The 26268-nt window shown below is 55.6% G+C and overlaps 1 protein-coding gene across 1 annotated transcript; it reads left to right on the top strand.

Moving 5' to 3' along the window:
• The first annotated feature begins 7050 nt into the window (after window positions 1-7050).
• On the top strand, window positions 7051-23757 carry Pnpla5 (patatin like phospholipase domain containing 5). Its single transcript, XM_069999861.1, has 11 exons — window positions 7051-7067; window positions 8714-8845; window positions 13236-13501; window positions 14039-14271; window positions 16004-16069; window positions 16370-16579; window positions 18194-18254; window positions 19222-19407; window positions 20338-20470; window positions 22284-22400; window positions 22819-23757. Exons 1-11 carry the CDS (start codon window positions 7051-7053, stop codon window positions 22946-22948), a joined length of 1551 nt encoding a protein of 516 aa, XP_069855962.1. The 3' UTR covers window positions 22949-23757.
• The last annotated feature ends 2511 nt before the right edge of the window (window positions 23758-26268 follow it).

Here is a 26268-nt window from a genome sequence, read left to right as displayed (position 1 = left end):
CTGATACCCTCTGTTTTCTTTTTGGTTTTGTTTTGTTTTTGTTTTTGCCAGTCCTGGAGCTTGAACTCAGAGCCTGGGCACTGTCCTGAGCCTCTTTGTGCTCAAGGCTAGCACTCTACCACTTGAGCCACAGCACCACTTCTGCCTTTTTCTGTGTATGTAGTGCTGAGGATTCAAACCCAGGGCTTTGGGCATGCGAGGCAAGCACTCTACCACTGAGCCACATTCCCAGCCCTGCCCTCTGTTTACAAATAACAAATGATAAGAAGCCATTGTTTAGCTCTTGTACATACAAGTCTAAAAATAAAAATGAAGCACAAATTTCTCCAAATGGACACTCAATTGTTTGTCTGGCCTTTTGAGAATTTGAGACTAGAAAGACAACAGCACTAATTTCCCAACCAAGCCCATTTTAATTAGCAGGATGAGACATTCCCTCTGCCTAGATCCCAGAATGGCAAAGATCACCCGAAGACACATGACGTCAGCCAGCTTCTCCTTAGAGTCCTGTCCACTCTTCACAAGAGAAATGACCAATGCAGTGCATCTGCTATTCCTTTGTGTCTGCTTCCTTGAGAACTCTAATTATAAAAACAAACTCTCCTCTGTACTCTGCTCACTGTAAAGAAGGGTTGCTTGGTCCTACCATTGAAAATGAAGTAATTAAGGTCTCAAAATTAAGCTGGGAACCAGTGGCTCAGGGTGGAATTGTGCTCCTTTGGAGGCTCAGATTGGAGGATCAAAGCCAGCCCAACGGAAAATCTGACCAGTCCTGGAACTTGAACTCAGGGCCTGGGCACTGTCCCTAAGCCTCTCTGTGCTCAAGGCTAGCGCTCTACCACCTGAGCCACAGTGCCATTTCTGGCTTTTTCTGTTTATATGGAACTGAAGAATTGAACCCAGGGCTTCATGCATGCTAGGCAAGCACCTTACCACGAAGCCACATTCTCAGCCCTGGTGGGAGACTTTCCAATCCAATTAACCAGCAAAAAGCCAGAAGTGGAGCTGTTATTCAAGTGAGAGAGCACCAGCCTTGAGCAAAAGAGCTCAAGAACAGCACCCTGGCCCTGAATTCAAGCCCCAGTACTAACACACACACACACACACACACACACACACACACACACACACACACACACACACACACACACACACACACCTAGAACTTACATGTTTATTTTTATTTTTTGCTGGTCTTGGGGCTTAAACTCTAGGCCTGAGCTTTTATGTTCCAGGCTAGTGCTCTACCACTTAAGCCATAGCTCCACTTCCAGATTTATTTTTTTTTTTGAGGAATCGAACCCAGGGCTTCATGCATGCAGGGCAAGCACTATACCACTGAGCCACCTTCCAAGCCCCCCAGATTTTTAAAAAAATAATTCACTGGAGATAAGGGTCTCACGAACTTTCCTGCCCAGGCTGGTTTAAAACAGTGACCTTCAGATCTCAGCCTCCTGAGTATCTAGAATTACAAGCATGAGCGACCAGTGCCTGGCTAGGAATTCTTTTTCTTTTTCTTTTTTGGTCGGTTGTGGGGCTTGAACTCTGGGCTTGGACGCTCTCCCTCAGCTCTTCAACTCAAGGCAAGCACTCCACTACTTGAGCTACAGCACCACTTCCCGTTTTCTGGGGGTTTATTGGCAATAAGAGTCTCACAGACTTTACTGCCCGGGCTGGCTTTGAACCTCAATCCTCAGATCTCAGCTTCCTGAGTAGCTAGGATTACAGGCTTGAGCCGCCAGTGCCTGGCTGGAATTCTTTTATTTTAAAAAAGGAAATTGGCCTTTTCAGGTCCTGCTCCCCTCAGGGAGGATGGGGCTGGGCGGGGAGAAGGTGCCCTGAGGCACAACGTGGGGGGGGGGTGAGGACAGCGGAGTCTGTGGTGTCTGCTCTCCAAGTCCTATAAACTGTATTGTTGCTGTGGGAAGATGGAGGCTGAGCAGCCATGGCTCTCTGCCTAGCTTTGGCCAAAACTGTAAATAAATCCATTTCAGCATCTTCTCTGTCATTTTCCCCGCTGTGTGGCTGAGTAGCCAGCCCAGAGCCAAGGCTTTATGTCAGGGTCCTGAGCGCCCTTTGGATACCTGGATTTTCTTTTCTTTCTTTCTTTTTGTCAGCTGTGGGGCCTGAACTCTGGGTCTGGGCGCTGTACCTCAGCTCTTCAGCTCAAGGCGAGCACTCTACCACCACTTGAGCCACAGTGCCACTTCTGACTTTTTCTGCTTATGTGGTGCTGAGGAATCGAATCCAGGGCCTCATGCATGCAAGGCAAGCACTCTACCACTGAGCCACCTTCCCAGCCCTCCTTTCTTTCCTTCCTTCCTTCCTTCCTTCCTTTCTTTCCTTTCATCTTTTTTGTGCCAGTCCCGGGGCTTGGTGCTCTATCACTTGAGTTCCACTTCTGGCTTTTGGGTGGTTAGTTGGAGGTGAAGAGTCTTCTGGGCAGCCTGGGCTGGCTTTGAACAACATGCTCAGATCTCAGCCTCCTGAGTTGCTGGCGTTACAGGCGTGAGCTGCCCAGCCTGGGGGGACTTTTCCTCTGTCTCCTTGGCAGTACTGGGAAATGGCATGAGCCCAGAGCCTCCCGCAAGCTCGGCAGATGCTGCATCATCCCCTGAGCCATGCTCCCGCCCACCAGCACGCTTTATTGAGGCCACTCATCTTCACATCCCAGCCAGGACATTCCTGAGCATGCTCAGTGCAAGGTCACCTGTCACATGCTCAGAAGCGGCTGCCGAGGCTGCTGGGGGTGGGGATTTAGTATTACAAGGAGCAAAGTTGGTTTTGAAATGGTGACCTAGAGAGGTGTAATGATTTTGGCTGGCTCCTTGTAAGTTGTGAAGGAGGGCCTTGTGTTTTATTGTTGTTGTTTGGTGCTGGGATTGAACCCAGGGCCTGTGAATGCACTGTACTGGCAAACTATATCCTCAGCCCCCAAAACCAACTTCAAGGAGCATTAGCAGTCATTTGAAGGGGTGCGGCTCCCTTCCTTAAAGCACAGGTGCTTGTACCCGACAGGGCCAGAGCTGAAGGACAGTGACAGAGAGAGAGAGAGAGAGAGACAGAGACAGAGACAGAGACAGAAAGACAGAGAGAGACAGAGACAGAGACAGAGAGACAGAGAGAGAGAGACAGAGAGAGAGAGAGAGAGAGACAGACAGACAGACAGGAGGGAAGATGGAGGGAGCTTGCAAAGAGAGTCTGAGAGAGACAGCCAATGGTTTAGACTTTTCTGGCAGCAAAGGGAAGCTCTTGAGGTTTTATGGAAAGAACAGTATGGTTTGTTTGCTTTGGTGCTGGTCTTGGGGCTTGAACTCAGGATCTGGTGTTTGTTTGTTTTGGTGCTGGTCTGGGGCTTGAACTCAGGATCTGGACACTGCCCCTGAGTTTTTCTGCTCAAGGCTAGCACTCTACCACTTGAGCCACAGTGTCACTTCCAGCTTTTTGGTGTTTAATTGGAGATAAGAGCCTCACTGACTTTTCTGCCCACTCTGGCTTCTAACTACAATCCTCAGATCTCAGCCTCCCGAAGAGCTGGAATTACAAGCCTGGCGTGGCGTGGCCTTCTGTCCAGGATTCAGAGGACAGAATCAGGTAGGTCCGTGGAGAAGAATGGCATCATTGCATTCACCACCCCTACCTGAAAGCCAGCATTTCCTTCCAACACAAATGTGAGCGACGCTCCAGTACACCAGGGTGCTCGTGGCTCAGTTCCCACCGCCCAGTGGATTGGGGTGCTTTGTAGCTCGGTTCCCACAGTCCAAGGGATCAGGTTGCTCATGGCTCCGTTCCCATAGCACAGTGGGTTGGGGTGCTCATGGCTTGGTTCCCACACCCAGTGGACAGGAGTGCTTGTGGCTTGGTTCCTGTCGTCTGGCGGGTCACGGCACCCATGGCGCTGTCCTCACAGGCACCACAGATGGTACAAAGGACAACATTACCACAGCCCTGTTTAGCAATCATACTTGGGTTTATTTTCAGCTCTGGAGTTGGGCAACACTTATATCCACAAAATAGGAGAGGGAGTGTCTGGAGGAGCCAAGTGGAAGAGGGTGCGTCAGCAGGCACAAAGAGGCTGGAGAAAGCAGAAGCCCCCCACGCGTAGGGATCATACCCGAGTTGAGAGGTGTTCAGAGCAGCGCCGTCCTCCGGGTTGAGACCGAGTGAAACGCAGTCCTGGCAGGCTTCATGGTAGAAGCTAACTGGAGTAGATACACGATGAATGAAGCAGCGCCTTAAACTTTAAATGTTCTGTTTTGTGGCTGGGAAGGGGCTTAGTGGTGGAGTACTTGCCTAGCATGCCACATACACAGAAAAGGCCAGAAATGGCACTGTGGCTCAAGTGGTAGATTGCTAGCCTTGAGCACAGAGAGGCTTAGGGGCAGTGCCCAGCCCTGAGTTCAAGTCCCAGGACTGGCAAAAAAATATTCTGCTTGGGCTGGGAAGGTGGCTCAGTGGTAGAGTACTTGCCTTGCATGCATGAGGCCCTGGGTTCGAGTCCTTAGCACCACATAAGCAGAAAAGGCCGGAAGTGGTGTTGTGGCTCAAGTAGTAAAGTGCTAGCCTTGAACTGAAGAGCTGAGGGACGCATCCAGGCCCAAAGTTCAGCCCCCACAACCGACAAAAAAGAAAGAAAGAAAGAAAGAAAGAAAGAAAGAAAGAAAGAAAGAAAGAAAGAAAGAAGGAAAGAAAGAAGAAAAGAAAGAAGGAAAGAAAGAAGGAAAGAAGGAAGGAAGGAAGGAAGGAAGGAAGGAAAGAAGGAAAGAAGGAAAGAAGGAAAGAAGGAAAGGAAGAAAGTTCAGCCCCCACAACCGACAAAAAAGAAAGAAAGAAAGAAAGAAAGAAAGAAAGAAAGAAAGAAAGAAGGAAGGAAGGAAAGAAGGAAGGAAGGAAGGAAGGAAAGAAAGAAAGAAAGAAAGAAAGATTACTCAGTGAAATCCCCCTCTGTATAGCAATTGTAAGCCAATAATAATTTAAAAATTACTTACCAGCTGGGTGGGATGGGTGAGAAGCTGTAATTTAAGGATCTGGGAGGCTGAAGCAGGGGGATCACGAGTTTGAGGCTAGTTTGGGCTATACAGTAAAATTCTGCATGGAAAGGAAACAAAGAACACAAAGCTGGGTGCTAGTGGCTCACGCCTGTAATCCTAGCTACTCAGGAGGCTGAGATCTGAGGATCACAGTTCAAAGCCAGCCTGGGCAGGAAAGTCTATGAGACTCTTAACTCCAATTAACCACCAGAAAACTGGAAGTGGTGCTGTGGCTCAAGTGGTAGAGCACTTGCCTTGAGCTGAAGAGCTGGGGGACAGTGCCCAGGCCCAGAGTTCAAGCCCCATGACTACCACCACCACCAACAAGAATGAGAAAAAGAAAGAGGAGCAGAGGGGAGAAAGGAAGGAATGGAGGGACAGAGAAAAGAAAACTTTTCTCAGCAGGCACTGGTGGCTCACACCTATAATCCTAGCTACTCAGGAGGCTGAGATCTGAGGATTGCTGTTTGAAGCCAGCTGGAGCAGGAAAGTCTGTGAAATCTTTATCTCCAATTAACCACCAAAAAGCTGGACGTGGAGCTGTGACTCAAGTGGTAGAGTGCTAGCCTTGTGGAGAAAAAAAAAAAAGCTCAGGGACAGGAGCCAGGCCCTCAGGCCCTGAGGACTGGCCTCCCAAAAAGTCCCTTCCTTGGTAAGGTGAGGAGACAGGCTCATAGATCGGCTGCCCTCAGTGAGTAGGTAGGAGGGCCCTCTCAATCATGTGGCTGTCACTGGGCCTTGTGGGTCAGATATGCAGGGTGCCACGAGCAGCTGACCTTCAGCCCAGTGACCTGGAAACCAGGCCCAGAGACTGTGTGATTGGTTTAGCCTGGTCTGTTGGAGATCAGAGGAGGACTCCAAAGACTGGCTTTGACCAGGGACCTCTGCCCTTACTCTTCCCCCACCCCTTTCCCCCGCCATCTATGGGCCTCTGAAAAATCCCTTTGTCACCAACCAGATCCGGCCAACAAGAAACAAACCGAGCAGATGAGGCTCAGCTTTCAGGAAGCCAGCCCCTGGAAAATCTTGTGCACCTTGTCCTCGATTTTCGTCCCTGGGGGAATCGGGTGACAGTTCTCTGATTCTTCTCTGAGCCAGCCGACTTAGGTGTCTTTTTAGACACCGTCTCAGGATGTTGCCCAGGCTGACCTTGCATGTGAGATCCTCTCCTCCCTCAGCTTCCTGAGTGCTGGGATTATAAGTGGTGTGTGTCACCTCACCCTCTCTGGGCCAATGGACTTTGTCTTTGGTCATTGTAAGTTCTCTATGCCCATGTTTTGCTTAAAAAAAAAAATGACTAGCCAGGTGCCAGTGACTCACACCTGTCATCCTAGATACTCAGGAGGCTAAAATCTGAGGATCATGCTCCAATGCCAGCCTGGGAAGGAAAGATCATGAGACTCTTATCTCTAATTAACTACCAAAAAGCCAGAAATGGCACTGTGGCTCAAAGAGATAAGGCACTAGCCTTCAGCACAAAAGCTCGGGTACAATGTCCAGGCCTTGACTTCAACCCCAGGACCAGCGCAACAAAAAAGAGGGTGGATATCAAACAAAGACACCACACACACACACACACACACACACACACACACACACACACACACACACACACACACACACACACACAAGGGGGGGGATATGCATCTTGATTATGTTGGATTAGAATGCAATTACTGTCCTGTGGTTTTTGTTGTCTTGTTACCAGATAGAGGACTCCCAAAAGATCTTGTCTCATCAGAGAAAGAATTCAAAGTTAGAAGCAGGGGTTTGGTGAGAATAGGATAGGCATGCTCCGGGAACACCAGAACACACTCTCCAGGTGGGAACTGGGCAGGCTCGACCTGAGCAACTGCCCTGATGCCTTTAGACTGGGGCTCTTGTTGAGTCATAAACCCTTCCCACGTGTGCAGAGGCGTTTGTAAGCCTGGAAGTCAAACCATGAGTGTCATGGTGGGTGGGGATTTGCTCACCTGCACAGCTGAGTGCCTGTGGATTGCCTGAAGGTCACTCAGTCAACATGGCAGCTGGCCACAGGTACGTCACAAGATGTTCCAAAAATCATCTCCAGGCCACTGTTCCCATCGGAGTTTCTTCACTAAATCCTTTCTGGATTTTTTTTCCCCTTTGCCTATTAATCACTAGGAATGTCTTCCTTCTTACTTAATCTGTTTTAGGCCAGCCACACTTGAGCAGGTGGAAGGAAGTGCCCTGGCCTCCTGTGATCGGTGTTTAATGTCTGGTGACCGCCGGAGGTCTCCATGTATTACTTATGCCTGCTTATTTGAAGACTTGGGGGTCACATCAAATCCCTTTAAGTACGTAATTTTGTCAGTTTGCTTTGGTGCCAGCGATGGAACCCAGGGCCTGTGGACATGAAACCCCACCCCCAGTTACCCCCACTCACTGGGCAGTGGTTCTAGGCGGTCTATCCTGGCCGGATGGATACTGTTTAATACTTTATAGCATGAAGGTGTGGCCAAACTTGCCACCAGCGGTCATGCCTAGCTACTCAGAGGGCTGAGAGCTGAGGACTGTGGTTGTTGTCGGCCCTGGCTGACAAATCTGAGAGACCCGTATTGGTGATTAACCCAAGGAAAAATAGGAGTGGAGGTGTGGCTCAAATGGTAAAGCACCAGCCTCCAGTGGAAAGTTAAGGCCATGTGTTTCCATACCACTATTAGCACAAAAAATGGAGGGAGGGAGGGAAGGAAGGAAGGAGGGAAAGACCAAAGGAAGGGAGGGAGGGAAGACGTGAAATCTTATTTGACCTTTACAAAAAATAGAAATAAATACATAAAATAGAAAGTGAAAACATTTGAGATTTTATTTGACTTTCCCTACTTCATAGAAACTTTCTATTTCTGCTTTTTGATAACTTTTTAGTTTCTGGTTTTTTTGTTTGTTTGTTTGTTTGTTTGTTTGTTTTTTTGTCAGTCGTGGGTCTTGAACTCTGGGCCTGGGCACTGTCCCTGTGCTCTTCAGCTCAAGGCAAGAGCTCTACCACCTGAGCCACAGCGCCACTTCCGGTTTTTCTAGTGGTTTATTGGGGATAAGAGTCTCATGGACTTTCCTGGCCAGGCTGACTTTAAACTGTGATCCTCAGATCTCAGCCTCCTGAGTAGCTAGGATGACAGGTGTGAGCCACTGATGCCTGGCTTGTTTCTGGTTTTTTGGAGGCCCAAACTGCCTCCCGCTCGGTCCTTTTTATCTTCTTCTCTGCTTCTGCCTGGGATTGTTTACCCGGTCTACTGGCCTTTACCCAAGAGTATTGATTTCCGAGTGTCTCCCCAGTACATATGCCACTAAGCCTTGACTTTTCTCTAGTTAATCTGTCTCCCTTGCATGGTTAATTCCCAGGCCCCAGCCAGGGAACCCAACCAGGCACAGAACCTGAGAGAGCAGGGGAGAGACTCCGGGGACAGGTGAGGGTGGAGAGCAGCCGCTGGGGATGCCAGTGGGTGTGGGGACGGCTTGGCGGTGGAAGGAGATCACCAGACCGGACGGGGGAGGCTGGGGAATGCAGGCCGGGGGCTGGGGCCTGAGCTCAGCAAGGTGCGCTGACAGCTCAGGTGCGCGCGGGGGTGGAGGCTGAGGTGAGTTGTACAGGGTCAGTGACCCTCATGGGGAGTCAGGGCTGGCCTTGCACGCACTGTGTGATCCAGGCTGGCCTCCACCTCCAGATCCTCCCAAGAGCTGGGACCACAGGTGTACTCCACCATGCCTGGACAAGGGGGTTGCTTGTTAAAGCGCAGAGCCCAGATCCCGTCTGGGGATGGGAAGCTCAGAGCACAGACCTCTGGGGAGAAGTGCAGGTAAGCCAGCCAGACACCAAACCCACCTCCCACCCTGGGGGCCAACCAACACCCAGCTGTGTTGCTGCTCAGTGGGGCCCGGACCACGGGCAGTCGGAGAAGGACACCAGTCAGCGCACAAAGGGAAACTGTATCGTCAGAGGCCACTTAGAGGCTGCTTTTGGCGCTGGTGGCTCACGCCTGTGATCCCAGCTTCTCAGGAGACTGAGATCTGAGGATGGTGGGTCAGAGTCAGCTCAGATAGACAAATCCAAGAGATTTAGAGAAAAGCCAGAAGTGGAGCTGTGGCTCAAGTGGTAGAGCACCACAGCCTTGACAGAAAAAAAATAGCTGAAAGACAGCATCCAGGCCTTGAGTTCAAGCCCTGATATGGACAAATTAAAAGAAAACAGGTATAGGGAAAGGGGCCAGAAGCCCCAGCTGCAGCTGGGATGGACAACAGATGGAGGACAGAGAAGCGGCCGGCGCTGCCAGGCAGATCTCCGGTCAGGCTGAGTGGGTGGGCATGGCCGACAGCAGCCCCCCATCCCCCAGGCCCCAGGACACAAATAGCTGCTCCCAAAGCAAGGGCACTGGGCCACACAAGGCTGCTGGCTCAGACTTCCCCACTGGGCACTGCCTCCAGAAATAGCCCTGCGATGGGCAGTCATCACAGGGCTCTGCAGAGGCGGGCGGGCGGGGAGCCGGGGCCAGCGGCCTCCCGCATGCCGGTGGTCAGCGCCTCTGGCCCTCTCCTCACAATTCACTATTTTATTTTTGCCAGTCCTGGGGCTTGAACTTAGGACTTGGGTGCTGTCCCCGAGATGTCTTTTTTATCCTTCTTCAAGGTTGGCACTCTACCTGGCACTTGAGCTGGTGAATTGGAGATAAGAGTCACATGGACTTTTCTACAGGGGCTGGTTTCAAACGCTGATCCTCAGCTCTCAGCCTCCTGAACAGCTAGGATGATAGGTGTGAGCCACCAGTAACCAGCTGAGAATTCATATACACTCTCTCACACACACACTATATATATATATATGTCAGAGTCAAGGGCAACTCTCAGATGTCTGGCCAGATGGGTGACGGGTCCGTGTGTGTGTGTGTGTGTGTGTGTGTGTGTGTGTGTGTGTGTGTGTGTGTGTGTAGGTAGGTAGGTAGAGGCTCCAGTTCCTCCTTAGCTGTCACCTCCTTTCCCGCAGGCTTTTTCTTCCTGCTCTCTGGGCCACCAGACCATGCCATGGCTGGCAGGTTCCTTGGCACGGTGACCAGAGCACCTCTCACCTTCTGGCACTCTGCCTTTCGTGAGCCAACCCCACCACCACCCTGGAGCAGAGGCAGGTGGGGTTGGCCCGTGTCCTGTCATCAGACTGGCACCGGCCACCTGCAGATCTGGCGGGTGTGAGGGGAGACTGTCTGACCACAGAGGTCAGGAGACACTTTGGACTGAGACACAGGGCAAGGGTTGGTTCCCAGGCTCCAGGGGGAGGGGCCTGGGCAGCCCTGGGAGGGTGCAGGGCTGCACCAGCATCAGCTGAACCTATTCTGCCCTGCCCAGGGAGCTAGCTGCCCATGTTCCTAATGTCACAGAGCCTGGCATCTAGTCTGGGAGCTTGTTCCAGCATGGTCCAGGCACCCAGGCATGGGTCTCGGAGTTCAGGGTGGCCAGTGGGTACCCCAGGAGAGGGAAAGAGGCAGTGGAAGTGGAGGAGAGAGCTGGGGTCACTGTGTGAGTTTGGCCCAGCCTTTGAGGGGGAAAGGAAGGAGGGAGGAAAAGAAAGGAAAAAGGAAAGAGGGAGTGAGGCGGGCTGAGAAGGTGGCTCAGTGGTAGAGTGCTTGCCTTGCATGCATGAGGCCCTGGGTTCAATTCCTTAGCACCATATAAGCAAAAAGAACAAAAGCTGGAAGTGGCGCTGTGGCTCAAGTGTGCCAGCCTTGAGCAAAAGCAGCTCAGGGGCAGTGCCCAGGCCCTGAGTTCAAACCCCAGGACTGGCAAAAAGAAAAAAAAAAGAGAGGGAGGAAGGGAGGGAAAATGGCTAATGTATTATATTATGTGTGTTTGTGTGCTGGTAATGGTGCTTGAATTTATGGCCTAGGTACTCTTCCTTAGGGTTTTTTGTTTTGTTTTGTTTTTTGTTTGTGGTTTTTTTTTCTTTGGTCACGGGGCTTGAACTCTGGGCCTGGGCGCTGTCCCTCAGCTCCTCAGCTCAAGTTCTTTGGTCATGGGGCTTGAACTCTGGGCCTGGGCGCTGTCCCTCAGCTCCTCAGCTCAAGGCTAGCGCTCTACCACTTCATCCACATCACTTTCAGCTTTTTCTGCTTATGTGGTGCTGAGGAATTGAACTCAGGGCCTCATGCATGCAAGGCAAGCACTCTACCACTGAGCCACCTTCCCAGCCCCTTCCTTAGTTTTTTTACTCAAGGCTTGTGCTCTATCACTTGAGCCACAGTTCTACTTCTGGCTTTTTGTTGGTTAATTGGAAATAAGAATTTCAGACTTTCCTGCCTAAGCTGGCTTAGAACCTTGATCCTCAGATCTCAGCCTCCTGAGTAGCTAGGATTATAGGTGTGAGCTACCAGTGCCTGGCTATTCTTTTTGGTTTAATTTGATAAATGTTATTCCATTATGGGATATAGATAATAAGACAAAAATGTATTCTATTATAGGATACATATAATCAAATGGTTGGCGGGCACCAGTGGCTCACTCCTGTAATCCTAGCTATTCAGGAGGCTGAGATCTGAAGATTGCAGTTCAAAGCCAACCCAGGCAGGAAAGTCAATGAGACTCTTATCTCCAACTAATCACCAGAAAACTGGAAACGATGCTGTGGCTCAAGTGGTAGAGCGCTCGCCTTGAGCTGAAGAGCTGAGGGACAGCGCCCAGGCCCAGAGTTTAAGCCCCACAACTGACAAAAATAAAAAAAAAAATAAATTCAGGACCTTATTCTAAAAAATTAAGAAAAGCAAGGGAAGGAGTGTGTTGGTAGGGAGGGGTGGGTGAGAAGGTGGAGGGTGATACCCACCAAGACACACTGTATTCCTAAGCTGCTTTGCTGAGTGGCAACTCCTTTGTACAATTGCTTAAAGGTAAGAAGAATTATTTTTTTTTTTTAAAGCACCACCTAACCAACCATTGAGGGCTCAGGCCTGTCATCTCAGCCACTCAGGAAGCTGAGGGCTGAGGATTGCAGTTCAAAGCCAGCCTGGACAGAAAAGTCTGTGAGACTCTTAGCCTCTATTAATCATCAAAAAGCTGGACGTGGAATTGTAGCTCAAGTGGTAGAGTGTTTGCCTTCAGTGAAAAAGCCAAACGAGGGTGCAAGCACACCACACACACACACACACACACACACACACACACACACACACACACACACACACACACACACTCACACACGAGGCACAAACACACAAGCAGTGCCCTGGTGGTAGAGTGGGCATCCAAACCCCTCCCAGGCAGCCTTCCCTGCCTGCCAGCCCAGCCCCCTCTCTGGGCTCCACAACTCACATCTGAGCTCAGGGCTCAGCGCAGCCAGATAAGCGGAAAAGGTGCTGCTAAGGTTGGCTTCCCAGGAGCTTGTGCACCCCAAACCACAGCTCGGGACCCACGGCCCCCAGACACCCCAGTCTGTCCTGGAACCCGCAGCCAGATGTCAGTCCCCCATATTGGTCTCAGTTTCTACTGGCCTGAGTCAGCCCCAAAATGCAGGCCACCAAATGGAAGTCCTCACAAATCCTTTCTGGATGTGGTGGCTTCCACCGGTAATCCTAGCTACCCAGGAGGCTGACATCTGAGGATCAAGGTTTGAAGCCAGCCCGGGCAGACGTCTTCCATCAGCAAAATAACCAGCAAACACCTGGACTGGAAGTGCGGCTCCACAGTGGCTAAGTGCCAGCCCAGCGAGTGTGAGGCCCCGAGTTTAAATCCCAGTCCTGCCACCAAGAGAACAGGCGTTGGTGGCTCATGCCAGCGTGTGCGTGTGCATGCGTGTGCAGGCCGTGGGTGGAAGCCGGATGCCAGGCCTACCGGGAGCAGCACAGCTGCACAACCCCAGGCAGTGAGGTCCGGGCCGTGGATCCAGATGCCTCTTTCGGTGCCACCGGTTTCCTGTTTTGCAAGTGATGGGGACACAGCGGCAGCTGAGGTAACCAGAGGTCAGGTGAGGCTCGGTGCCAGGCCACCCGGGGCTGGCCAAGTGGTAGGTGTGCGTGGAGCAGGCCCAGTGCCCTCAGGGGGCTTGGCTGGGTGCGCCTGGCTGGGGGTAATGGTGGCCCAGAACCTCATTGGCTTGGGCTGGAGCTGACTCCAGCCCAGGGGGCGGGGCCCCAGCAACTGCAACCTGCATGTGCTGCCCCTTCCCCACCAGGGCGCCTCTGCCTCCTCCCTGTGCTGCCCCTTCCCCACCAGGGCGCCTCTGCCTCCTCCCAGCCGGCCGCAGCCCCCTGCCATGAGCCACCTGGAGGAGAGGGAGGAGCACCTCGGGAGCTGCCTGGAGGAGGAGGACGGCTGGAACCTGTCCTTCTCCGGCGCCGGCTTCCTGGGCCTCTACCATGTGGGGGTGACCTACTGCCTGAGCCAGCGCGCACCGCACCTCCTCCAGGGCGCCCGCCGCATCTACGGCTCCTCCTCTGGGGCACTCAACGCGCTCAGCATCATCTGTGGCAAGTCTGTGGGTGAGTCTGGTAGTACCAGGGTGTGGAGATGGGGAGGGCATGGGGAGGAAGGCCCAATCATTTATTTTACCATAACCAGTCCTGGGTCTGGAACTCGGGGCTTTGAACCATGATCCTTAGAGCTCAGTAGCTGGGATTACAGGCGTGCGCAGCAGGCACCAGCCAATACTGATTCTTGATGGGAAGGGCCTTGTATGCTCAGAAGGCTCTGGCTCCTGGCACCGTACCCTAAGATTCCAGCAGCCAGCCTGGCCCCAGGCTCATTCCGTGTGGCCTGGGGAGCGTGGCCTCCCTTTGTGCAGACAGGGGCTCTCCGAGGGCTCAGGCTGGGACTTTGTTCCCAGGGGCCCTTAGGGGCAAAGATTTAGAATTTGAACCCAGGCTTTCTATGCCCAGGATTGGGCATGGCAGGGGGGCAGGAAGAGGAGGAGAGAGAATGAGGGAAGGAGGAAGGGATAGAGGGTAGGGAGGAAAGGAAGAAGAGAGGCAGGAGGGTCCCGGGCAGCTGAGGATGCCCCCTGCCTGCTGCCCCTGCAGACTTCTGCTGCTCGAACCTGCTGGGCGTGGTGAAGCAGGTGGAGCGCCTGAGCCTGGGCATCCTCCACCCGGCCTACGCGCCCATCGAGCACATCCAGCAGCAGCTGCAGGACCACCTGCCCAGCGACAGCCACATCCTGGCCTCCCGGCGCCTGGGCATCTCCATAACCCGCTGGCCCGACGGCCAGAACGTCATCGTCACCGACTTCGCCACGCGGGAGGAGCTCATCCAGGTGAGTGGGTGTGGGTCGCGGGATGCGGGGGGTTGCAGGGCGTGGGGTCACCCCCACCCCATGCCAGTGCCACCTTGCCTGGGGGCCTGGCCAGTGCCGAGCCAGGGACCGGAGCCCCCAGAGTCTGTTCACACAGGAGACGGGCGGCGAGGCCCATGGAGGAGCCCCTGGGGCACAGGGCAGGCCGGGGAGGGCCACGGCAGTCACCCCTCTCCAGTGCTGCTTTCCAAAGAATCCGCCCTCTCCCCTTCAGCCCAGACTCCTGAGCATGTGGCTCAGCGGCTGGACATTTACTGAGCAACTATCACATGCTGGTCAGATTTTAGGTCCTGTGACTGTGCTAGGCACTGGAGCAGATAAAAACAAAAACAAAAAGACCTTCTGCTGAGCACGGGGGTGAAGCAGGGGCCTCCGTTCCCAAGCCAACCCAGGCAAGCTGATCAAACTCCTGCCAGAAAAGCCAACTACAAACAAGAGAGCCAGGGCGGGGGTGGGGGCTGCTCAAAGGGCAGCCCAAGACCCTGGGTTCAGGCCAAGCCCCATCAAAAAAGAAAATGTAGGTCCCTGCCTCTGTCCCAGGTGGATGGGGCCCAAGGGAAAGAAAGGGTCCTGGCATGGAGGCTGGTGTGTGTGTGTGAGTGTGTGTGTGTGTGAGTGTGTGTGTGTGTGTGCGCACGCGCACGTGCGTGCGTGCATGGCCAGGCGCAGCCACAGCTCTTCTCACCCACCCTCTCCTGGTCTTTACCTGCCACCCACACCAGGGTCCCCAAGACAGAGCCAGCTTGACCTGGGTGCCTCCGACAGAGGGGCGGCTGGGGCCACCAAGTCTGTCGCAGCGTCCTTGCCTGCCTGGCACAGGGCGGGCTCACTGGGCAGCTGCGCTGTCTGGGGGTGGCCTTGCCTGGTCCATGGGCTCTGAGGCAGAGCCTGCACATGAGCATGCGTGTGTGTGCGCATGTATGTGCATACGTGTGTGCATGCAGTGCATATGTATGTGCATGTGTGTGTATGCATGTGCATACGTGTGTGCATCCAGGTAAGGCGTGTGATTAAACACCCCACAGTACACAGGATTGTCCTCTGCCCCCCAACAATACCCAGCCCCAGGTGTCACTCAAATCAGAGGCTTGTTCCTTGGCTTTTAACAGCAGGACTTGTCGGTGCCTTTACTGCAGCGAGCAGATGCCATTTCCCAGTGGATAGAGGAGAGGTGATTTGTTGGGGTTAAGATGGGTGCCAGAGAGCTCCCTTTGGGAGACAGGCCTGGATTCTTAGCACAGAAGCCGGCCCAGTAGTTGAAATGTTCAGTGCCTCTGTGTGTCTTTTGTATGTGTGTGTGGTGCCAGTCCTGGGACTTCAACTCAGGGCCTGGGCACTGTCCCTGAGCTTTTTCACTCAAGCCTAGCACTCTTACCAGTTTGGGCCACAGTTCTGCTTCCAGCTTTTTGGTGGTTCATTGGAGATAAGAGTCTCATGGACTTTCCTGCCTAGACTGGCTTTGAGCCACGATCTTCAGATCTTAGCTTCCTGAGTAGCTGGGATTCCAGGTGTGAGCACCAACGCCCTCTGTTTAGTGAGATGGGTAGTGGGGGGCAGCAAAGTACCCTCAGCAGAGGTGGGGGGGTGAGGGAGCTGGGTTTGCTTCTTCCTGCTCAGGACCCTGGCAGGCCAACAGCACTGTGCCCAGAGCCGGCCGAGCACCCACACAGGAGTCCTCCCGTCTGTCTCCTAGGCCTTGGTCTGCACGCTGTACTTCCCGTTCTACTGCGGGATGATTCCCCCTGAGTTCAGAGGGGAGGTGAGTGTGTGGCCCTCCGCGCCCAGGCCCGGCCTTGACCCCTGGCAGCCCTGTAGCACGCATGCGCCACCAGACCTGGGGGGAGGGGGAAGGCCCTGCTCTGTGAGCATGGCTGCCCACAGGCCCCAGGGCCCCTCCGCAGGGTGCCGGGTGCCCTCCTCGGCCGGGACGCCCCGCACCCTGCATTGCAGGGCCTGGCTGCAGAGTGGAGCTCCCCAGAGGGTCAGCCTGGGCAGCCAGTCCCATGGGGCGGGTGGAAGGGGGCACGGCAGCCCGCCCACCCACCCTCCTCCATTCTAGCGCTACATTGATGGGGCTCTGAGCAACAACCTGCCGTTCTCCGACTGCCCTTCCACCATCACCGTGTCGCCCTTCCCCGGGACCGTGGATATCTGCCCCCCGAGCAGCTCGGCCAGCCTGCACGAGCTCAACGCCTTCAACGCCAGCTTTCAGATCTCCACCACCAACTTCTTCCGCGGATTGTTGTCCCTCATTCCCCCCAAGCCCGAGGTAGGTCTGGCCAGGTGCGGGAGGCTGGTGGCAGGGGAGGCCCTGCGCCCCAGACTCCGAATCCCCACAGGCTCTGGGCCCTCGATCCACAGTCGGGGTTTGGGCGGCCTCTGGCTGTTCCTTCCATCTGTGAGCAGACATCCATCAGTCAGGCTGGGCCCAGGTCGGGGTGGGGACATGGCCCGGGGGGGGGGAGGGGGGGAAGAGGCTGGGCGCCAGAGCTGGGCTCCCCCCCGCTGGGCCATCCTAGACAGGGCTCTGCCAGCACTGCCTCTCATCACCTCCATTTCTTGGGGATCCTCACTGAGAGTCAGAGACATGAAGCAACTTACTCAGAGTCATACAGCCGGGAAATAGCAGAGCAGAGATCCAGCAGTCCAGACCGGCAGTGTTGGCCATGGGCAGGTTGCGGCACCAGGTCATGGCCAGGTTGCATCTTGGAAGGGAGGCAGAACACAGACTCATGCCAAAATGGATAGGAAATTGGAGTTCCTGCCATAGCTGACTCTCCCTCATGTGCGGGGCGCTATTGCTCACCCCTTAAGTTCTGGTTTACTCTGGGGCTCCCCTACAGCCCTGGGCTCAGCAGAAACTCTTTGTCCCATTGTTTTTTGGTGTGGGCCAGTCCAGGGACTTGAACTCAGGGCCTTGGTGCTGTCCCTGAGCTTTTTTACTCAAGACTAGAACTCTACTACTTGAGCCACAGCTCCACTTCTGGCTTTTTGATAGTTCATTGGACATAAAAGTCCTATAGAGCTGGGTACCAGTGGCTCACACCTGTAATCCTAGCTACTCTGGAGGCTGAGATCTGAGGATCATGGTTCAAAGCCAGCCTGGACAGGAAAGTCCATGAGACTCTTATCTCCAATGAATCACCAGAAAACTAGAAGTGGTGCTGTGGCTCAAAATGGTAGAGCTCTAGCTTTGAGCACAAAAGCTCAGAGACAGTGCCCATGCGCTGAGTTCAAGCTCCATCTCACACACACACACACACACACACACACACACACACACACACACACACACACACACACACACACACACACACACACAATCTTATGGACTTTCCTGCCCTAGCTGGCTTTGAACCACAATGATCAAATCTCAGCCTCCCAGGTAGCTGGGATTATAAGTGTGAACCCCTGGCACCCAGCTTTTTCTCTGCTGCATTTTCATAGAGGCCAGGGCTCTCAGAGTGGTCACACCACAGGGGTTGGGGGGGGAGGGGGGAGGGCACTCCCTTACTGGCCTGCGATGCCCCTTCCTTGCAGGGGGCTCTGATGCGGCAGTGTGGGCACATGGGCTCCTCTGCCCACCAGGCTGGTCATAGCACTGTACCCAGACAGGCAAAGGGAAGCACCCACAGACTTGCCGGGCGCCAGGCTGAGGCCCAGCCCTCTGCTTCCCAGAGTCCCCGCTCTGGCCAGGGCAGTTCTGTGCCACCAGCTCCCCCACTTCCCGTGGGTCTCCCTGCCTGGAGGGGGCCTCTGGGGCTCACCCTGGGCCCGAGGCCTATGCTGGGACCTCACCCAGAGGAACACTGCTCTCTGGTGGTGACCACTGGTCCTGGGGAGGCCCAGGCCCGCCCACCCTCCCTGCCTGGTGTGCTGACAGGTGGTGGCTGACAACTGCAGACAAGGCTACCTGGACGCCCTGCGGTTCCTGGAGACTCGAGGTAGGTAGGATGCTGGGGACAGAGGCTGGGTGGACCTGGCACAGGGACAGAGAAGGCAGGAACAAGGGCAGAGTCTGGAGGCCTGAAGGAGGCGCTGCACTCGGAGCTGGGGTGGGGGCACGGGCCAGGAGGGCCTCCTAAAGGCAGCAGCCAGAGGCTGGTTTGTGACTAGCTGAGGTGCTAATAACTAGGTTAAAGGCCCTAAGGAGGGGCTGGGAAGGTGACTCAGTGGTAGAGCGCTTGCCTTGCATGCCTGAGGCCCTGGGTTCGATTCCTCAGCACCACATAAGCAAAAAGAAAAAAGCCGGAAGTAGCACTGTGGCTCAAGTGGTAGAGCGCTAGCCTTGAGCTGAAGAGCTGAGGGACAGCGCCCAGGCCCAGAGTTCAGGCCCCACGACTGGACCCCCCCCCCAAAAAAAAGACCCCAAGGAAGAGGCCGGCAGGGGCAGAGGCCATGCAGGGAGCTGAGCCAGGAGTGGCCTGGGCTGGAGACCTGGGCCAGCAGCTGGGGGCAGTGCGGGTTCCTGGGCCCTGCTCCAGGATTCACATCCAGCCTCGCCTTCATCCAAATGTGGCCCACACTCTGGCCTGGGCTGATGCTAACTTTGAATCCCCTTTATTTGTGGTGTGTGTGTGTGTGTGTGTGTGTGCGCGTGCGCGTGCACACGTGCATGTGTGCACCAGACCTAGGGCTTGAACTCAGCGTCTGGGCACTGTCGCTGAGCTTTTGTGCTCAAGGCTGGCTCTCTACCACTTGGGCTACAGCTCCACTCCTGCATAGTTCCCTGTAGCAGGTCTTCACTTCCTTTTGCAGATAGGAAAATGGAGGCAGCAGGGTGGGGTGGCACAGCTCTCAGGCAGGAGCTGTGCTGGTGCCTGGGGCAGCTGGGGCCCCAGAGCTGGGGTAAGCTCAGGTGCCGAGGGGCGCATATCTACGCTGACTGTGGTCTCCTCTCCCCATGCCTAGGACTCACCAGGGAGCCACTTCTGTGGTTGTTGATGTCTAAGGAGCCCCCGGCCCCGGTGGAGAAGCCTCCGGAAATCCACCATGTCCGGGGCTGGCAGGTCGGCCTGTCGGTACGCTGGGACGTGCCCAGTGTGCTGGTGAAGGACGTGCCCAACTTTGAGCAACTGGCGCCGGAGCTGGAGGCCGGTACTGCACCCTCTCCCCCACCCCACGGCTCCCCTCCCCAGCCAGCACCCCGCCCCCTCCAGCTGGTTTGCTCAATGTGTGCTCCATCACTCGAGCCATGCCTCTAGCCTGGCTTCTTGCAGGTTGTTTTGGAGATACAAGTCTTATGCCCAGGCTATCTTTGAGCCTTGATCCTCAGATCTCAGCCTCCTGAGTAGCTGGGATTACAGGGGTGAGCCACCGGTACCTGAAAGGCAAGGGGCTTTTTATGTGCCATCAGGCATCCCTCCCTCAGCCTGGCCATCCCTGTGGTCCTCACCCCATTTATGGATGAGGAAAATGAGGCTCACAGAAGGAAGGGACACAGTCTGCAGCTGGGAAGTGGACGTATACAGGAGAGACCCCCCAGAGAGGGCTCGTGTCCTCCATGAGCAAGGCTTGGAAAGCAACCATGGCACATACAGTGGAAGGGACTTCTCAAGCTGCCAACCAGCTAACAGAAAACTAGGCTCTGTCCTAGTGGCTCTGAAAAAAGTTGCAAGGATAGGAAAGCATGAGATGATTCCACAGGTCCAGGTAATGGTGTGCGATTAGCCCAAGTGGTCCCAAAGGGAGATGAGAAATGTTGGCCAAGAAAGGTGAGAATGTTGCATATCGGGACAGTTGGCATAGCATATACAAAGGACCTGGGGTTGCACAGGGAGAGCCAGAAGGTCCATGGGAGGACAGCTGACCGAGAGAGAGTTGGGGAGCCTCGTGGGACCTAGTGGGCCTTGCTGGGAGGCAAGAGGAAGGAGAGGTGGGAGGTGATGGCCTTCTGGGCCGTGCTACGCCTTCCCAGTGCAGAGCCATCCTGGCCTGTCCTTGCCCAGACCCGATGGGCTCCTGACCACCCGCGGGCGCCGGGGGGCGGCCGGCCCGGCCCAGGCTGGCACGGGGCTTCTCCCGCAGCTCTCCGGAAGGCCTGCACGAGGGACCGGGGGCTCTGGGCCCGCTTCCAGTGCTCAGTGCCCGGGCGGGCACTGACGTACCTGCTGCTGCCTTGCACGCTGCCCTTCGAATATGTCTACTTCCGGAGCAGGAGGTGAGGCTCAGCGGGGACCGGCGGGCCTGGGCCAGGCACTCGGGGAGGGCAGAGCTGGTGGGGCGCGGCTGCCCTCCTCGGACGACCTGGGCTGGCTGCCTGGCGTCCTGCCGGCCCCACCAGTGGGCGGGGCGGACGGGGCGGGGCACGGCCACTGTGATTGGCCGTGGTGGGTGGGCAGGGCGGGGCATAGCCACTGTGATTGGCCTGCGGGGGCGGGGCGGGGAGGTGGCACAGCTGCTGTGATTGGCCATAGTGGGTGGGGCGGGGCTACTGTGTTCAGGACCGGTCCGCACTCTGCTCCTGCCGGCTTCCCTGGCCTTTGATCCCGGCCTCCACTCAACAGAGCCTCAGAGAGGAAGCTCTGGTCCTCGGGTAACTTGGGACCAGGGTTGTTGTGAGGCCCGGCCGGCTCTCTGGGCCACATCTGTCTTTTCTGTGAAGCAGGGAGCGCCCTTCAGAGTCGCCTGGCTGTGGCTAGCTTGGTGGTTCATGGACTGCTGGCCTTACCCTGTCCGCCATGGGTGATGGCCGGACCCCTGGGGCCATGCGCTGGCCGGGAACAGCGGGACCGAGGCCGGGTTCCCGGCTTCATGGAGCCCACAGCCCACACCAGTCCTACCGTCACCCGCTCGGCCTCAGCTTCTCCCACTGACGATGCCTCCCGCAGGGCCGCCTGACCCGGCATGGCTGCCCAGAGGAGATGATGTGTGAGCTTCCAGCGGAGGGCTGGGCCAGACTCCATTAGGCAAAGGAGGAGAGGGAGCAGCACTGCAGGAAGCTGGTGCAGTCCGTGCAAGGGTCCTCAGGCAGAAGGGCAGAGGGCCATTCCAGGGCCAGAAAGGGGAGGTGGTGTGGCTGGAGACAGTGGCCGGTGCGCTGTACCAGATGGCCACATGGTCTGGACACCCAGGACCCTGCAGCCATTGGGTGTGTCTATGTCCTGATAGGAGGGGATACAGTGAAGGGTCAGACAGAGAGGAGTCCCAGGGACAGCACACACACACACACACACACACACACACACACACACACACACACACACAGAGTTCTCTAGATGGAACTCTGTGGCAGTGAACCACAGGTCTCGGTCCTGGTCCGTGCTGAGTTAATGGTGTGGTCAGCCATGGTCTCCCAGGCTGGGAGAGCTTTATGCTGAGGATTCTCCTTGTGTGTCAGGCTGCTTGCTGAGGCTTCAGGAGAGATGAAAAAGAATAAGTGTAAGATCTAGTCTGCAGAGTTGGCCCAGACTCCAGGGGCATTCACTCTGGGTGTTTCCATGGCCGCAGGTGGAGGTTGCATTAGCAAGGGAGATGACAGTCGTGTCATAGTTCAGAGGTGTCCCTTCCCAGGCACAGTGGCATGAGGGAGCTCTGGATGTCTAGCACACGAGTCCCCAGCCCAGTTTGCTGTGGGGCTGGTGCAGTCCCAAGCACATCAGTTCTGCCACTGGCTCGGTCATGACAGCAGTGGTGGCTATGGTGTTCTGAGTAAGAGGACGTTGGAGAACAGTTTCCAGCATTGGGAAGGCATGGAGAAAGGGCATGGGTGGAGAGAGGGAAGAGGGATGGAGGCTGTTAGAGACAGCAACTGGGCTGAGGCCCAGAGAGGTTGTCTGACCTTCCCTGGTTGCACAGCCAATGAGAGGACAACTGGGCCCTCCCTGGGGCCAGCTTGACCCCACGCCTGCCCCTCCCACCCACGGCTTCCCCACAGCGCTGTGGAATCTGTGTCTCCTAGATCATGAACTCTGCCTCCCACCCCCGCTGACCCCGGGGAATCCTCAGGAAGCTGATGTGGCCCCTCCCCACAGGCTGGCGCTGTGGCTGCCTGAGGTGCCAGCTGACCTGCGCTGGATGCGGGACCAGCTGAGAGGTGCAACCCTGGAGGTCTGCAGCAGGCTGTGGGCACAGCTCCTGGGGCAGGGCAGGTAAGGTTGGCGGAAGGACCCGGAGGGGGACACAGGCTCCGTCCCAGGCCCTGGGTAGGCAGAGATCACCCACCACTCCAGCCTGGTCACCATCGGGTCCAATGCCTAGGTCGCCAGTCAGACAGCACGCTAGGGCTAGGGCAGGAGGAGAAGCAGATGCCCTCTGGCCATCCCTGCCACAGTTCCAGACATCCCAGGGATATGGGCACCCCGTGTGGTCACCCAGCAGTCCCCTGGCAGGAGGCTCAGCTGCCCATCTCCCCACGGCCCTGCTGGGCACCGGCCTGGAGCCTTGCTGCCCTGCTCTGCAGACAGGACTGGGGAGGGGCGTGGCTGGGCTGCTTTCCCTCATGATGTCACTTTCTTGTCACTGAACCACAGGCTCCGACCTTGACTCCTCCCTCTGCTCCTTCTGCAGGCTGCCCGTGGTCCCCAGTGTGGTGGACTCCCATCCCCTCCAGCTCCAGGACCCGGCCATGCATCCCAGCTCCACCCAGCAGACCTGTGGGGTGCCAGACAGGGCCAGCCCAGGGACCAGTCTCTCCTGACTGGGCTGGGATGAGGCAGGCAGGCGGCCTGCCCCTGGCTTGTCCAATGGGAGCTTAGAACCTGACACTGACCCTGCAGATGCTCTGGGGGTGCAGGCTGGAGATGGTGCCCTGCTCCCCTGAGAGGCCCCCCCCCGGGGGGGTTATGGTACTTATTCACCCTCTGTGGCTGCTGTCCTTGGGAATTCACACCCGGAACCTTGCACTTCTTTTGGGAGGAGGCTGGTCCTGTCCAGATGTCCCCACACTACAATGTCCCCAGCTACAGGGCCCTCCCCCTCCTCCCCATCTCCTTGGGGGAGAAGGGATGGCAGGAGCAAGAGGCAGATGGTCCCTATGCAGGGACACAGAAGGCACTGGGTGGGGGAGGGGTCACCAATCACATCACAGAAACCTGGTCTGGTGCCCGGATGCCCAGAGCAGGGGCACAAGTGGAACAACAGAGTCCCCACGTCCTCTCTGCTCCCCACTGTCCTGCGCCGGCCCTGGGGGACGGCCACCCCATGTCCACCTCTCCTGGCAAGTTTGATCTCTGACTGGGCATCGGGCCCACTGGGGAGCCCACAGGAGACGGAAGGAAAGGGGCCAGGTTTCATTTGTTGGCGTTCCCAGTTGCAAATGCTTCTGCAGGACCTCAGAACTGGCTGCCACCTCTGTGGGTCCCTCATGGCACAGGATCCCCCTCCACAGAGCTCTGGGGGCATGCTGGCCTCCTCGGGCCTCTCCTGGGAGTCTCTGCTCTTCCTGTCCCCAGAAAAAGCCACCCTGTGCCAGTGCAGCAATGGAAGCATGGGTGAGAAGAGAAGGGACGCAGGAATAAATCTGTGAGCAAGGGTGGGACTGAGTCATTCCTTCACTCATCATTCATTCATCCATTCGGCTTGGTGTGTGTGTGTGTGTGTGTGTGTGTGTGTGTGTGTGTGTGTGTGTGTGTGTGTGTGTGTGTGTGTGTGTGTGTGTATGCTGGCCCTGAGGTTTGGACTCAGGGTCAGAGTGCTCTCTCTTCACTCATGATGAGAACATTTGTCATTGAGCTGGGAGCTGACAAGGGCTTGATGTTTGCTGAGTAGTGATACCGGCTGGGGTAAAGGCTCTGTGCCACAGGCAGGGGTGCGGGGGTGCTGGGGTGCAGGGTCCAGATTGGGGCAGGAGAAGCAAGAGATGGATGAAGAGTAAGCATGTGGTGTGTGGGCACAGGGGAGCGACAGCAGTGGAATCACACAGGAGTGCCCTTCCTCTGTCCTTCCCTACCCCTTCCCCACCCCCCTGCATCTTGGGCCCCATTTGCTGCCCCCTGGATGGGGCAGGCAGCAGTGGCTCATGTGTGAATGTCATCTGCTCCCAGCATGCCCAATGCACCGGGGTCGACATGCCCAGGGCCCTGCATGGCACTGTTGAGAAGCACTTTCCTGGCTTCTGACTTACTGAGGTCATACAAGTGGTGGGAAAAATCCCCACAGGCCTCAGCTTGCTCTTCCTGCTGGGGACAGAAAGTGGACATTGGTCCTCCCTGAGAGCTCATCTCCCTGGGGACAGCCCCAGCGAGGTGTGTCAACACACAGAACACCTGAGTTGAGCTGGGCAAGTGGCTCAGTGGTACAGTGCTTGCCTAGCACGCATGAAGCCCTGGGTTCCATTCCTCAGTACCACATAGACAGAAAAAGCCACAAGTGGCACTGTTGTTCATGCAGTGGAGTGCTAGCCTTGAGCAAAGGTGGCTCAGGGACAGTGTCCAGGCCCTGAGTTCAAGCCCCAGGTCTGGTAAAAACAAAAACAACAAAACAAAATACCAACACCTGAGTTAACAGTGTAAAAGGAAACAATGTAAGGGAGCGGTGTAAGGGAGGACGGAGCTTGTTCATGGCTTCAGGTCCATAGCCAGCAGGCTCGGTTGCTGTGCCTCATGACAGGAGGACAGGGCAGGGAGTGCGCCTCCCCCTCCCACCTCCATTCCATCTGGACCCACTGGCCATTGGACGGTGCTGCCCACATTCAGGGTGGATCTTCCCCTGCAGTGGCTGTCCCACCTGCCAGTCATCTCTGGCAACACCCTCACAGACACATCCAGCCCTGTGTTCTCAATTCAGCCAAGTGGCTAGCCAAGGCTCACATCACACCTAGGATGCTGCTAAATCAAGTCCAGCCCCGCACCCCACCGGGTCCCTCAGGACTCAAGGGGTCCAGTAGTGCCCCTGTATGATGCCCCAGTATCAGACCTAAATCCTCCCCCCCCCCCCCCCCCCCCCGCCATCCACAGCGCTGGCCCTTAGCCAGCAAGGAAGGTTACTACTGAGCCCTCTGCTGGGCATTTTTCAAATAGGACCTCACTGTTTGCCTAGGCCTGCCTAGACCACAATCAATCTTCCTTCCTTCCTTCCTTCCTTCCTTCCTTCCTTCCTTCCTTCCTTCCTTCCTTCCTTCCTCTTTCTTTCTTCCTTCCCCTTCCTTCCTTCCTTCCTTCCTTCCTTCCTTCCTTCCTTCCTTCCTTCCTTCTTTCTTTCTTTCTTTCTTTCTTTCTTTCTTTCTTTCTTTCTTTCTTTCTTTCTTTCTTTCTTTCTTTCTTTCTTTCTTTCTTTCTCTTTCTGTTGTAGAGCTTGAACTCTGGGCCTGGGTGCTGTCCCTCAGCTCTTCAGCTCAAGGTGAGTGTTCTACCTCTTGAGCCACAGCGCCACTTCTGGTTTTCTGGTGGTTTACTGGATAAGAGTCTCATGGACTTTCCTACCTGGGCTAGTTTGAACTGTGATCCTCAGATCTCAGCCTCCTGAGTAGCTAGGACTACAGGTGTGAGCCACAGGTGCCAGCTAGACCACAACCTTTCTATGACAGGTACACACCACTACATCCAGCTATTGGTTGAGATGGGGTCTTATGACCTTTAGGCCCAAGCTGGCCTCCATCTGTGATCCTCCCAATCTTAGCCTCCCAAGTGGCAGGGATGCATGTGTGAGCCACTGCAGGGCAGTATTTTCCTGAGTTCTCACTGCAGCCTGGGAGGAGGGGCTGGAGCAGGCTGGGGCCAGGCTGGCTACACTGACGTTTGTGCTGTAGGCAGAGGGATAAGTCTCTGGACCAGCACAGCCTCCCTGGCCTTGTGGTCTTCCTGTCTTTAAAATCGGAGGCTGCGCTGGATGCTTCTAGGGTAGGGGTTGTGGCTCCAACTAGGCTCCAAGCCCACAGAACACACAACCAAAACACCTCTGGGCAGGAGAGGATGGGCCATTCAGGAAGGGTTTCAGGAGGGTTTCCTAGGTGCTAGGATTGGGTGGGAGGGAAACTATGGGGGTGGCCTGTGGTCCGTGAAACCCACCAGTAACCTGGAG

This window comes from Dipodomys merriami, unplaced genomic scaffold, assembly GCF_024711535.1.
Source record: "Dipodomys merriami isolate MVZ:Mamm:240054 unplaced genomic scaffold, mDipMer1.0.p SCAF_55, whole genome shotgun sequence".
Lineage (NCBI taxonomy): Eukaryota > Metazoa > Chordata > Mammalia > Rodentia > Heteromyidae > Dipodomys > Dipodomys merriami.
Note: the sequence above shows the minus strand (reverse complement) of the source record. Positions and strands in the feature narration are given on the sequence as shown.

Bases quoted from the DNA above. Each gene is read 5' to 3' on its own strand.
- Pnpla5 (XM_069999861.1), top strand. The intron at 8,846-13,235 runs GTAAGCCAGCCA...CTTCCCCACCAG, and splicing joins ACCTCTGGGGAGAAGTGCAG to GGCGCCTCTGCCTCCTCCCA. The intron at 13,502-14,038 runs GTGAGTCTGGTA...CTGCCCCTGCAG, and splicing joins CATCTGTGGCAAGTCTGTGG to ACTTCTGCTGCTCGAACCTG.